A 13290-nucleotide genomic window follows, 5' to 3' on the forward strand; every position below is an offset into this window, starting at 1 on the left:
TGCACTGGGATCTCTACACATGGACCCACTGGGACACACAGACCCTCACGTATATAAGTAATAAAGCTTGTGATGCAGACTTCTAGTACTGAGGGAGAATTCCAGGATTTCTGTGCAGTTCTTTATTTATGGTGCTCTATAGCAGCCAAGGACTGTGATAGAATGAACCTCGAGTTAATTCTTGCATCTATTTCCTTATTCAAAGTACTGTCTCTTTAGGTGTTGATTGCAAAAAGCTGTCCTGATTTGTCATACATTATATAGCCAAAAGTTATTTTTAAATAAATGTTGTTCTTTGGGGATTTAGATATTCGTTATATGTACAATATATTTTTATAGATAACTGATATGCAACTCAAATATCATGCTACAATGGCAGCTGATCAGTAAGTCAGTGCAATGATATTATCAGCACTGGAACTGCACTGCGGGTTAAAAGTCTAGAAGCAACACAAGGGCTATTATGCTATTTCTTTCAGAACCCTGTAATATTTACCTTGCCTATGAAAATGGGCAATTTCAAAATTATATACACTTTTCTTTTTTATTTACTTTTGGTATCATAACAGGCAGTTTTCTAGGAAATTATGAGAATACGTTTCTATGTTGCCCATTGCAATCAGCTATCTTGTTTTGTATACGGCACTAAATATATGCTTATGCCTGGCGTCTGTGGGCAGTAAGAACATTTTAATTTCTTACATTCTTGATAAGATAGGTTGGCTTTAAGCAGAAACTAAAAATTATGAATAATATTTTTCTAATAAACATCAACCACTAACACTAAGGGAAAGGCAACACTCACAAGTATACACATTATTACAGTATTGCCAACTGCAGTACATCAATAGGAAAGGATACTGGAATCTGTAATAGAAGCATAAACACTCGAAGACTTTATTTAATAAAAGCATATACAGCAGCATTATTACCCTGATGTGCTTCACAGTACAGCCCTTAGTCATAAGACTTGAGGCAAAGCAATGTAGCATGAAACACATCAAGGTGTTAGGATGCTGTAAGAACTTTATTCTAATAAAGTCTGCCAGTCATTTTGCTAATATAGACCCAATATCTGTACATCATTTTTAACCTGCAATCATAATCAAAGCTATATTCATAATAGCAGACATGGTTCACACCTTCAACTTATATTATAAACTACCCCCAGTAAAGTGATTTGGATCAAAAAAATCTGTTCATCAACATTGCAAAACTGCTGGGGCTTGGAAATAGTGAATGTGATGATACATGGATCATGATTCCCATCCTTGTTCCGAATTTACAAGCCGGAGATGTAGATAGAATAGGGTAGTCTTTCTTACATGCAGCTGTAGATACTCATATGCTATTTCTGAAACAGATTGCTGGTGATTAACATAAAGTTGTAACAAATTTGGGCAATTAAAACTCATATGAATATGTGCATATGAAGAAAACACAGCACATAAGCAGAGGTTACCTACTGTCAAAACATTTGGCAGAATGATCATTAGATCCAGAAATATAGGCAGCTGAAGTTATACACACATCTGTCAAGGTTAAGGTGGGCTCCATGCCTTTATTTCCTGGTTCTCCTCAATGATCATTGAGGCTGCTCCCCACTATAGTGACAAATAGGAGGATTGGGAGGCATAGTGAACTGTCAATCTAATTTTTACAGCAAAGTAAATTACATATGAATTCAGATGCATGTGCCTCTGGACCTACTAAACAATCTGATGCAGTTTTCTTTAAAGGTAACCCCTGCATTATTAAAGGTTTTGCCTGAGATTGCCAGGTATGTGGCGGGATTATTTTAGATCTGAATTTGATCACCTCAAATTGAAACTATAGAAGGTTTTATATACTGAATTGCAGACATCACCTTAAAGAATTTGTCGATTTTGCTTAGGTTTATCCTCTTTTTAGCATCAAGTTTGTAAATATTGCTGACATTTCCATCCATCAGGTACAGCCCGAAACCCATCACCTGTAAATGAAAAAGTGAACTGGTTCATCTACATTTGCATGATCTTTTTCCATGTTTGTTTTTTTTGCTAAATACAAGGCATTTATAAGTATATAAAATAATACCCATGAAAATGCCCTTTTTAATAGGCACCTTACTAAGTACATCTGTTTATAAATCATCAACTTTTATTTAATGAAATCTTGATCAAAAATGAAAGTAAAAAACAAAATCACACCATATGCATATAGATAATAATGTATGTTTCCACTGAAACAGCCCTTAATAAAGTGGCCAATGACCTCATCAGAGCTAAGTCTCAAGGCAACTTTTCCCTTCTCCTTGATCTTTCCTCTGCTTTTGATACTGTTGATCACCCCCTTCTAATACAAATCATGCACTCCATTGGTATCAGTGACACTGCTGTCTCTTGGTTTGCTTCCTATCTGTCTGACCGCTCCTTTCAAGTTTCTTTCGATGGTAACTCCTCCCCACCCACTCTCCTCCCTGTTGGTGTCCCCCAAGGGTCAGTCCGTGGACCGGTTCTCTTTTCTCTGTACACCTCCTCTCTCGGTAGTCTCATATCCTCCTTTGGCTTACAGTACCATCTGTATGCTGATGACACTCAAATCTATCTGTCCACCCCTGACCTGTCTCCCTCAGTCCTGGATAAGGTCTCATGCTGCCTGTCGGCCATCTCATCATGGATGTCTCACAGATTTCTGAAACTCAACCTGGATAAAACAGAACTCATCATCTTCCCACCCTCAAATTCCAAATCTCCCCCTGACATATATCTAACTGTTAACCACACTGTTATTTGTCTCTCTCTCCTCAGGCACGTTGTCTTGGTGTCACCTTTGATTCTGACCACTCATTCACCCCCCATATTCAGAACATTTCTGGGTCCTGTCACTTTAATGTACGCAACATTTCCAAAATCTGCCCCTGCCTGTCCCCTGAGACCACCAAACTCCTTGTACACGCTCTTATCATCTCTCGTCTGGACTACTGTAACCTCCTCCTCTCTGGTATTCCACTAATCTCTTCTCTACAATCTATTATGAATGCTGCAGCCAGACTATGTGGCAACTCAATCATACTGCCTTGTAATTTTGCTAACTTGTAATTTAATAATTCTGCTGTATACATTGTACAATCCTCTTTTTCTTTTTAAATTAATATGACAACGGTAAAGACATGTTTCACAATAAATTAATAATGCTTCCTCAGGAGTACACAAAGCACAGTTAAAATATGCACAACTTTAATGGGACATAGAAGGAAGTATATAGGTGAGGCAGTGAGTACCATACAATGATCCAGGTATGTCAGATTACTAGGAAAGGAGAGGGCTATATATAGGTAAGTCAGCACCATTTACATCGTTTTTAGTGTTCTTATCACAATTATTTCTGCCTAGACAAGTTTGAGCCAGAGCTTCCTTCCTCCACATTTTATAACATAAACATAAATACTCATCTTTTTATATATTAATCGTCTGAATCACCAATTGATCATTGACCAGTATGGCTGAACCTTTTAATAATTTTTGTTCACATATTTCCATTTTACCTCTTTTTTGGATGCTAAAAACCTATAGTTTGGATCTCTGTTAGCTGTTGTATACCACACAACATAAGAGACTAAAAAAAAAGAATTGTCTGGAAGATGTAAAATGTATTGGTATAGTTTAAATAATAACTTCCTTTTTTAACTGATTCATATAAAAGAGCTAACAAACCTGTTTTGTAGCAATGTAGCTTACTTGTAACCACTGCAACAAGGAGTTTAGACCATATTTCAACAGGTCAACCTATTGCTATGCTTTGTCTTTGTCAAGCACTTCAAGTTGATCAGCATTAACTGTAGAAATGTTGCAAGACGAGTATGTGGGGTTGTTAACACGTTACCTTTAACAACATGTGCTTCTCACTTGGGGTCAGATACATTTTATTCTCATAGTAATCCACGCAGATGTTGACAATGTCAGCCAGCAGCTCCTCATAGCCAGGAATCACCTCCAGCTGCTGGTGCAGGCACTGCAAGGACAAGAGCAACAAGAAACAAATGAGGGGAATTTTCTATAAGCTGATTTCCCACCTATCAAGATTGGCATCTAATAAGAGTTAAGACAGTCAAACTAATCAGCATGCCTGCAAAAAATAGGTTCAAGGTTTATAGAACAATTTTTGTAAAATGAAATTTACTGGTAGTGGTAAAATACTTTGTATCATGCTATAGATTCCAATAATAAATGTGATTTTAGCAAAGTTAGTATCACTTTAGAATATGTATTAATTTATATTGTAAAATTTATTGTAAAAAGCGCTCTTACCTGAGTGATCCTGTTGTGATTGGCCAGAAACATAGAGAGATTCTGTGACTCCTGTATGGACTGGGGGTCAGCCATCTTCCGCAGAAACTGGGCAGCACTGCAATAAAATTTGCATTAACAACACATACAAATACAACAACACAAAACTGACAGATATTCCAATCTTTCTACTATTTAAAACTACAAATTTCAGTAGACATCTAAAGAAACCAAGTCACATAGGACAACCAGTAAAAAGTGTTTACAAAGGCATCAGATGCTTACTGTGCATACCTCTCGTATCTTTTGCTTCCTGTGTCCATACATATCTTTTATTTGCATTCACATTGCATGGGGTACATGTGTGTGCATGCCTAAACAGCATAAAGATCTAGGGGGCTCCTGAATTTTATTTTGCAGAGGGTTGTTAGGATATGCAGGCTTTATGACCAAAAACCTAAAATCTTAGTCAAAAACAGCTTAATTTAAATAGTTCCCTTAAATGAAGATGTGGAAAAAAAAAGCAACTCCTAAAAGATTTATTTGCTGTTGTAGAAGGTGGTATTGATCCTCTTTACGACTGTACATGAACATGAGGCAAGGACTAAAATACTAAAATTAAGGGCTCTATTTATAAAACAAGGAATCTAATATTCTCTCAAACATTCCATCATGGGAATCTTCCATATGTTTCAATTTACCACTGACAAGTCCATTATTTCTTTACAATATAAAACATGCAAAGTCTGCCCATAACGTTGGGCTAGCTCAGGACAAATTTCAGAAAATGTCCATTACTGTCAACCAGCTTAACATTGAAGAGCTAATTGAATGTATGAGAGCGTTCCATCACCACTTGTTTCTAAATAAAACATAAAATGATCTCAAGTGTTTTATTATTTTCCATCTCATGTTAGCATAAGGATGAGAACAATGAGTGCACACTCTTGGTTTTTTTGCTGCTTAAGTTATAAGTGATAATCAAGTTATCAATTTTTACTGCAGTCACCAGTTGGTTAAAAGTGCTGAGTTTATGGTCAGCATTACAACTATGACTATGGTAGGGGTATGTATTTCATTTTTATTATTAAACTAATGAAAATGATTTCCTTATTGTACAAAAATAAATGGTCCACCATAAGATGGGAGAGAAAAACAGAAGGAATCGATGGATGAAATAACTCCTCCAGAAGTCCTCACCGTTTATAAGCTGAGTGGTCATTCTTTACACTGCACTTCATGTTTTTCAGCTCGTCCAGTACAGCAAACATATTGATGAACTTCCCCAGAGTGAGTAGGTAGGCTTCTGAGACGAAATCTTTCCTGCGCTCAGCATGACACAGCCGCTTCACCTCATTGCAGAACCTTTCTATGGCTTTACGCTGAAAGTATAATAAGTAACATCAAGAACATTGTTCTTTGAAGCAGAAGTACAATATAAAGTATAGCTATATCAAAAATAAATTTTAAAGCCCAGCTGAAGTTTCACACCTTTAATCTTTCAATCATATACCCACACACAGTATGACTTATGATGCATTTTGGTTTAGAAAGGCTTAAAAATATCCCTTTTTCCAAGTATAATGTCAGCTTCCTGCTCTCCACTTTCAGTGCTATGTGCTGACATTGCTGAATGTCCACACTCAAACCTTTATTGCAAAGAGGGGAACAGAGTATTTCTGGCAAGTTCTGTTACCGAGTGCTGATTACTAGGAGCACTGCCTTTATCTCTGGTGCCTATTGGGATGCAGATTCATATTAATCCACCCTGTACAACTGCTGTTAAAAGAAAGTAGAGGTAAGACCACAAAAACAGGGGTTATTAGTGCAATGGGCCAGATTTATTAAAGCTTTCCAAGACTAGAGAAGATTATCAATGGAGAAGATGAGTGATCTGGCAAACCTGGAATAGATCTGGTCTGGGATTTAAAATATTTTCCAAATAATAGGCAAATGTCAAATGTATCAATGGAGAACATGCAGGTTCTCTATTGATAGTCTATCGTCTCCAGTCTTGGAGAGCTTAAATAAATTAGACCCACTGTCTCAACACATTTCAATTTTTTCACTTAAAGAGCAAGAAAATTGTTTGCATAAACATAAAGATAATAAATTAAATTAAAGCTTTGCAAATATATAACTTTAGCTGTCAATAGGCTCTCTATATATGTATATTTCCTAACTGTGCTAACCAAACTCAAGCTCTTGATAAAGAAAAGCATTAAACTGGTGAAAGGAAACAGTAAAATCCAATGCCATCTTATCTGGGGGCACCTACAGAGTCCTTACTGTTTTGGTGTTGGGATTTTGCTGTGTGTTTCAGTCAACAAGATCAGACAGGAAGGCAGTGGTCTGGGACACAATGTTCCTCCACTAGTCTGGAGTACTGTTGGATCGGAGAAATATTATAAATAATTAGGAAAAAAGCAAAATTAGAATGTGAGGTCCTGGGACATACATAATATAAATATGTATTTTCCATGTCTTTGGTGTAGTTCTGGCAAGTGTATAAAGTAGTAATTACTGCCAGGCTCAGGACACCATCAGGCAAAGGATTTTTCTGACTGACAACTGTGTATAACTAGGCGGTGTCATGAATCAACAGCCAAGAAAGTGGCCAGATAGTCTGTGTCCCCTGTTTGTTACTAAATTCTATTTTTTATATTTTACTGGATCATTCACACACACTGGTGGAAGCGGTCACTCCGGTTTCATGAACTTTTTGTGATTTTGCATTTTTTAAGGTTCATATGCACAGTAAATAAACCACTGGTGTACCAATTCTAAGAAAAGACAAATAAAAGATACCACAATTTACCTGGAAGTACATAAACTTCATCAGTTTAGTAACCTCTGGTTCCAGGACCTCCACAGTCTTCTCATAAATCTCCACACGGTTTGGCTGTTCATTGCACTTCACCTAGAAAGACATGTTGAACACAGGTATTCTTTTATGTTTATTATGTCAGGATCAGGCCTGAAACATAGCTTAAACTATTGGCAGTATTGTTTTTTTGGCTATAGAATTTTCTCTGCTATATACGCAGGACAACTTTTCAGAGGTTTTTTTCAGCAATAAAAAGAAGAAATTATTTCCTTATTATTTCCTGAGCTATAGTGAGTCTTATGATTCCGCTATGCCCCTTACAATTCTATTGTTGAAAAGTGGCAAAGTAGTCTGGGGTTGGCAGTCCACTGCAGCAAAATAACTAAGCAGGTAGACCCTACGCCCTGTGTGTATCTTCGTTTTGTTTAATATCCAAATTTCAAGGCACCTAACAAAGTTTCCACAATTGCAATACATAGCTACCAGGATACACAGCTCTCCACCAGACTGCTGCCTCCATGACCACATTAACCTTATGAACTCTTAAATTTCAGACCAGGCACATGCAAAACAGATCTTGTTACCTGCGGAATGGCTCGAGAGCAGCTCCTCCAGGTGTACAGCATGACCGCATATTCCTGTCCTTCTTCTAGCATTTCATTCTGCAGCACAAACATTCAATATCAGTGCTTTTACTAAAATGAAATTATTCAAAATATTTGTTTGTCTAAAATGTATTTTAAGTATACCTGGCACAGCTAATGCTAATGCTAGCCTCCGCCTAAAATGCCTTAACATTTAGACTTGATTTATAAGTTACTCACCATGCTGGAATGAACAGTAGCCTGTTCAATGTACCTGGCTATACCTGTCACAAATGCATTCCGGTCCTCAAAATTGGTATCAAAATTAGCCTGTAGAAATAAATGATAACACACTTTAAAATGGCACTTTAAAAGTTATAGGACATGCTCAATTAAATGGTCTCCAGAAACTACCATAATTTTAATATGCATCTAAAGCCAAAACAATTTTTAGTTTTGTACAGATTAAGGAAGGGTTAGAACATGACCGTAAGTTTAGAAACCTTTTTAAAAGTAATAATAGTTTAGAGCAAAAAAGCTTTACTATACAACTATAAACATTAGAAATACCTTGAACAGAATAGATTAATATATTAAAGCTCTCCAAGACAGGATAAGCTAGACTATTGTGGGAGGACTCCAATAATAGCCTACTTTCTCCAGTTTAGGAGAGTTTCAATAAATCAGGCCCAATGTGTGAGAATGATACCCTTTGTTATTACTTCTTTGTAGGGATTTTGTCTCACTTCCTGTGCTGGAGACATGGGAAATGAAAGTAAATTCAGGAAAACATTTCACCACAAAAGGGTTTTCAAGAATGATGGTCACCTTCTCCAATTTTCATGTGTGACCTCTGTGCTTTGCCATCTCCTTCCTTCTTTCTCACCTCTCATTTTTTCTGCTGTAACATGACTTTAGCAGCAAGGTCAACAGTAAAAGAAGGTCAAAAAGAATAGGCATGGAGTACTGACAGATTTTGACAGAAGTTTGAAATCCACACTGTACATAATCTATCAGGACTAAAATGTAGAATGCAAAATACATTATTACACATTGGCTCACTGAGATATATAACAGGGTGGACCAACACAGAAATTGAAGAATTTGGTAAACCATGTGATAGGGTGTAAATAGGGTAGAGCCACCTTAGTAAGATTCATTTGTGGTTGGGATCATTAATTTAGTACTGGCTATCTTTTACATCATTTGCCATTCATTACTTGTTGTGTATCTGCTTTGAGTATTCAAGGGTGTTTTGGGGTTTTTTTTGGATGTTGCACTCACTTTTTAGATAACCATACAGAGTCTTCATTTGTTAGTGAAGCACAAGGCCCTTCCCCATGTTTTTCCTAATTAGTTTATAAACGTATATGCTCACAGAAGTACTTCAACTGTACATGCAAATAATACTCAAATGTACCCCCTTAGGTCTCACATCCAAATATTATTATGTCCCTGACAGTCTAATCCTTGTTTTTCCACATCTCATTTGGCTTTTCTGGCTGAACTCTTGGTGCTGCTGATATGATATCAATACCTTCAGTATTTTGACAAGGATCTTGTCAAAAAACTGAATATTTGATTTTGTTCTTTAATGTAGACATGACAAGTGTCACAAGTAAATATTACCACATACAACCTTCCTAAAATGCGTGTTACCTGGCTGTTCCAGAACAAACATGCAAATATTGAAAGTCACCCTCACCTAACTACTTGTTTCATATCACTGTCTGAAAGCATTTGAGTCTGAGTGAAAGCCATGTAAGAAGCATTTTTAGAAAAAAGTTAAACAATGGTGGCCTTTATGTTTCTCTCCAGACAAAATGTTGTTTCTAAATCGTTTCCAGGTTCTTATCATTTCCAGGTGTGATTATTATACCAGTCTTCAATCCATCTGTAGCCTTTTTAATCTATACACCTTTCCTCCTGCTTATCAAAAGCTGTTCTTACAGTAGTCTGTTCTCCATACATTTCCTTACCAGTCTCCAGATTATTACTCTAAGCCCAGTTTTTGTTTGCATCCACATTGTTTCACCATCTCTTCACCTTCAGGAATAGTGATTTTCTTCCTTCCTTCATATTTCCATTGGCACAGCTTTTATTACTTCCCAGAGTTTACAGATATTATAAGTTCTGACTTCCCCCATTCACAATTTAATATTGGCTATTCAATATGATAGGCAGCCTTCAAGACCAATATAGTGATTTGAGGTAGGTGAGAAGATAAGCTAGTGTTTGACATTCAATTAAATTTCTTGGCCACTCAGGAGGCTACATAAAATTTATAGGCACCCAAGGTTGTATGTAATTCATTTATGGTGTCACTATGATATACTTCTGGTTGGTTTATTTAAAACTCAGCTTGCTCACTTACTCACTACTTCCGTCATTCTCTAGATTTTTAATTTATATGAGAAGAACTCTCTATATTGCATCTTGCTTCCACTGTAAAGGTTTTGTCAAATAATTATTTGTACATGTCTTTACATATGTCTGGACTCTGGCCTACTTGCCTACCTAAACACCTTCTTCATCCTTCTGTATTAAACATTCAACTGAGAGACAATCTGTGTATGAAACATGTAGGGAAATTTCCTAACGCCTGCTATTTGCCTCTTCTCATATTGCAGGGGCAAAACAGCCTCTATCACTAACAGTCTGGTACTTGTAATGGGCATTTTTATATATAAAGTATTTAAAAAGTTAATGAAACAATTTCTGATAAATGTAAAGTACTACAGATCTGTGAATGGAGCATTAGAACAATGTGATACCTGGTACATTATGGAGGATGGCGGAGGTTCGATGCATGGTTGCTGGTCAGGGAGCGGAAGCTCCTCCAACAGGTCCACGTTAGATAACGCATCTTCCAGCGTCACGTGGGTGGTCATGCTGAGTAAATCCGGTAGCACCAGTCTCCAGGGATTTTATGACAATATTATCTAAAGAAGGAAAAAACACAAATAAATATAAGTTTTATAGTATGTTTTGTAATTATTAATACATTTTGCTCTTTACTTCTATCGTCATGCTTCTTACTGCAGCACATTAAATAATTGTTACCTAGTTGCATTTACAAGAAAACACATTGAATGATGTATTAATGAATGCAGAGCTGGATTAATGGGTTTCTTTTAAATTTGTAAGGGGTTATCTTTAAAATCTTTAAAACTCGGGGCAGATATAAATGACACATAATAAATGACAAATCCAATCACAAGCGTGTGTAGGGGCAAGACCTGTAGGTGCTACTTAACTATAGCAGAATACAATCAGGTTTCCTGCCTTGCCAGGCTGGGCCGTGTATAAGGGCAGAGTAAATCTCAGAGCGGCTCGTACAGCTCCAATATATATTTCATCTGCATTGCTGGTTGTACAGCTTTATTGTCTTTCAATAATGTTTTCATCTGTCAGTATCTGTCCATGCAAATGTGAATTTGGTTGTATCAATAAGAAAAAAACTACATATAAAGTATACAAGGATACCCCTGCTTGGAAGCGAGTTGAATTTTAAAAAAAAATCTTCATATGGTCAGTGAGTAAACTATATTCCACAATAGGGTGTGAATTTTTTTTTAATTAATAAAGGTTCTCATTTCTATTGCATCATGCTTGGATGGTTTATTTTACTTGTACAACTAGCTTCAATTCCATATTACTTCCTCTCACCCATATCACACTTTTTGTACGGGTCCACAGGGGAAGACAACCTAATGTAGTGTAAATTGATAATAAATATAGTAAAAAAATGACAATTGAAATAGAAAAACAACACAGGAATACATTAAAAATTTGCAATAAGAAAGAAGACACTTGCTATAATCTAGGTTTTGTAAAGATTTGCATATCATGAGGAAAAAGAAACAGACTCATCTCAGCGTCTCATCTCACCTAACCTCAGAGGACGTGTTTCATCTGTACAGGAAATACAGAACAAATGCTGTTCCTCTTACAGGTCTTCATACAACTTCCGTATATTACCTAAGTAATATTGTCTTCCCTAAATATCTGATATATTGAGTCGATAAAAAGATTCCTGTGGTCCTACAGATATCAGGAATTTGAGCATTCTATGATTCTAAGTGGTTGTTAAGCATCAGGAAATTTAAAGGATAATTATATCTAATATAGTTTAGAGTCCAACTTTGGGATCCCCCCATCCTCCTTTTGCCCCTTCTTTTTGCCTGGAAGCTATTCCAGCAAAGATTTTAAATGTTTTTAGGAGTTTCAGAGGTAGCAAAAAGTCCTTTTCCACTTTAGGATTTTTCTGATGGTGGTTGGTCCGCCATGCAGAAAATGACAGGGAGACAGGGACAAGGGAGCTATGGTGAAACTCCGTCAGCCGACAAGTCCGTGACCTCCTGCACTGTAATGTCACTGATGTGTGCCCCTGCCACATACATTTGATCCAACCTAGCGACCAGCTATGTCTTTATATGATAGGAATTACCTACATTTTGAAGTTCTTAGTATAAAACAAGCAGGGAAATCTCCCCAATATTCCCCCATGAGTTCAACCCTTCCCTATCCTATCCAAAACTAAAAAGGAAAGTTTTGGCTACACCTGGCTTAGCTTTAATAACACCGCAGATAGACTGCTTGCTTGGCTGCTAACAAAATGTGACTATTTCCTATTAGCATATTATAAAATATGAAACATGACAAAGACCACACTTAGATGCACCCCCACTGCTAGCGACAGCAAAGCACCTGAAACTGCGATTTACATTGGATTTTACAGCTTTTGATGAACAGGTGAGAAGTTTGCAGGGAAATTAGAGTAAGTATTTCATTATAGAAGCCTGTACATTTGTGCAAGGCTGGCATTTAGCTTTAAATGTTTTTTTATGTATAAGTAGTATAAGTACCTGAATTTGACTTGACACAGCCTTCTGTACAGCATAAAGAAGCAGCACAAGAAGCCAATCAGTTGTGCTCCTGTGCTAATAAGGAACATGCTGATGGAAGCACAGAGAAGACTTGCAGGAATATGAGCTCATTAGTCTCTGCATCCTCTTGCACTGTCCAGTTACAGGCTAGGAAAGACAAGACCTGAAAGTGTAACTTTTCTGCAGTAGAAAGAATATAATGTTCTCTCCCCAGCCAAACAGGACTGTAAAGTGTAGCTTTGTACTATGTACATTTTAGGAGTGGATAGACGGAATTCACTGGAATCATTAGCTCTACTAACACCATATAGCAAATTAGTTTGTCAGGCATTAGATGTAAGTGAAAAGCTTTTCACCAACAATAGCTCTGCATTCACCTCTGTGGCTTAGCAACTAACTACTGAAAAAGCTTGACTGCTTGACATGACCTTAGGGGTGGCCATACATGTTATGGCTAAATTTGGTTTCTTTTTTTTTCCTTTCCCCTGCTGATCCTGCCAGTAACACACTCTTATCCAAGTGACATCACTAACTCACTGTACAGAGTTGTTAATTGAGGACAGAAAGGACAATAGAACCCCTGTTGCTCTCCTCATTTCCATAACATGGGATGTGTTCTTTAGTTCGCAGGGGTTAACTGGGCAGGACTGAGTTTGGGATGATGCTGCAGAGTATACAGAACATTATGAGCTCACTGGATTACAGAATAAACCAGATTTTTT

The 13290-nt window shown here is 36.9% G+C and overlaps 1 protein-coding gene across 2 annotated transcripts in view; it reads right to left on the reverse strand.

Annotated features, from left to right (window-relative positions):
* The window catches only part of CYFIP2 (cytoplasmic FMR1 interacting protein 2), a 49203-nt gene that overhangs the window by 21629 nt on the left and 14284 nt on the right, over positions 1 to 13290 (reverse strand). For both annotated transcript variants that reach the window (XM_072400441.1, XM_072400442.1), the window contains exons 3-10: positions 10454 to 10621; positions 7920 to 8009; positions 7680 to 7757; positions 7087 to 7188; positions 5469 to 5650; positions 4290 to 4386; positions 3865 to 3993; positions 1868 to 1972 (exon numbers count right to left, since the gene is read on the reverse strand). In XM_072400441.1, the coding sequence (XP_072256542.1) occupies positions 1868 to 1972; positions 3865 to 3993; positions 4290 to 4386; positions 5469 to 5650; positions 7087 to 7188; positions 7680 to 7757; positions 7920 to 8009; positions 10454 to 10570 (900 nt within the window). In that variant the 5' untranslated portion in view covers positions 10571 to 10621. The remainder of the gene's footprint in view (positions 1 to 1867; positions 1973 to 3864; positions 3994 to 4289; positions 4387 to 5468; positions 5651 to 7086; positions 7189 to 7679; positions 7758 to 7919; positions 8010 to 10453; positions 10622 to 13290) is intronic.

The sequence above is a fragment of the Pyxicephalus adspersus genome, chromosome 2, assembly GCF_032062135.1.
Source record: "Pyxicephalus adspersus chromosome 2, UCB_Pads_2.0, whole genome shotgun sequence".
In the NCBI taxonomy this organism is placed as follows: domain Eukaryota; kingdom Metazoa; phylum Chordata; class Amphibia; order Anura; family Pyxicephalidae; genus Pyxicephalus; species Pyxicephalus adspersus.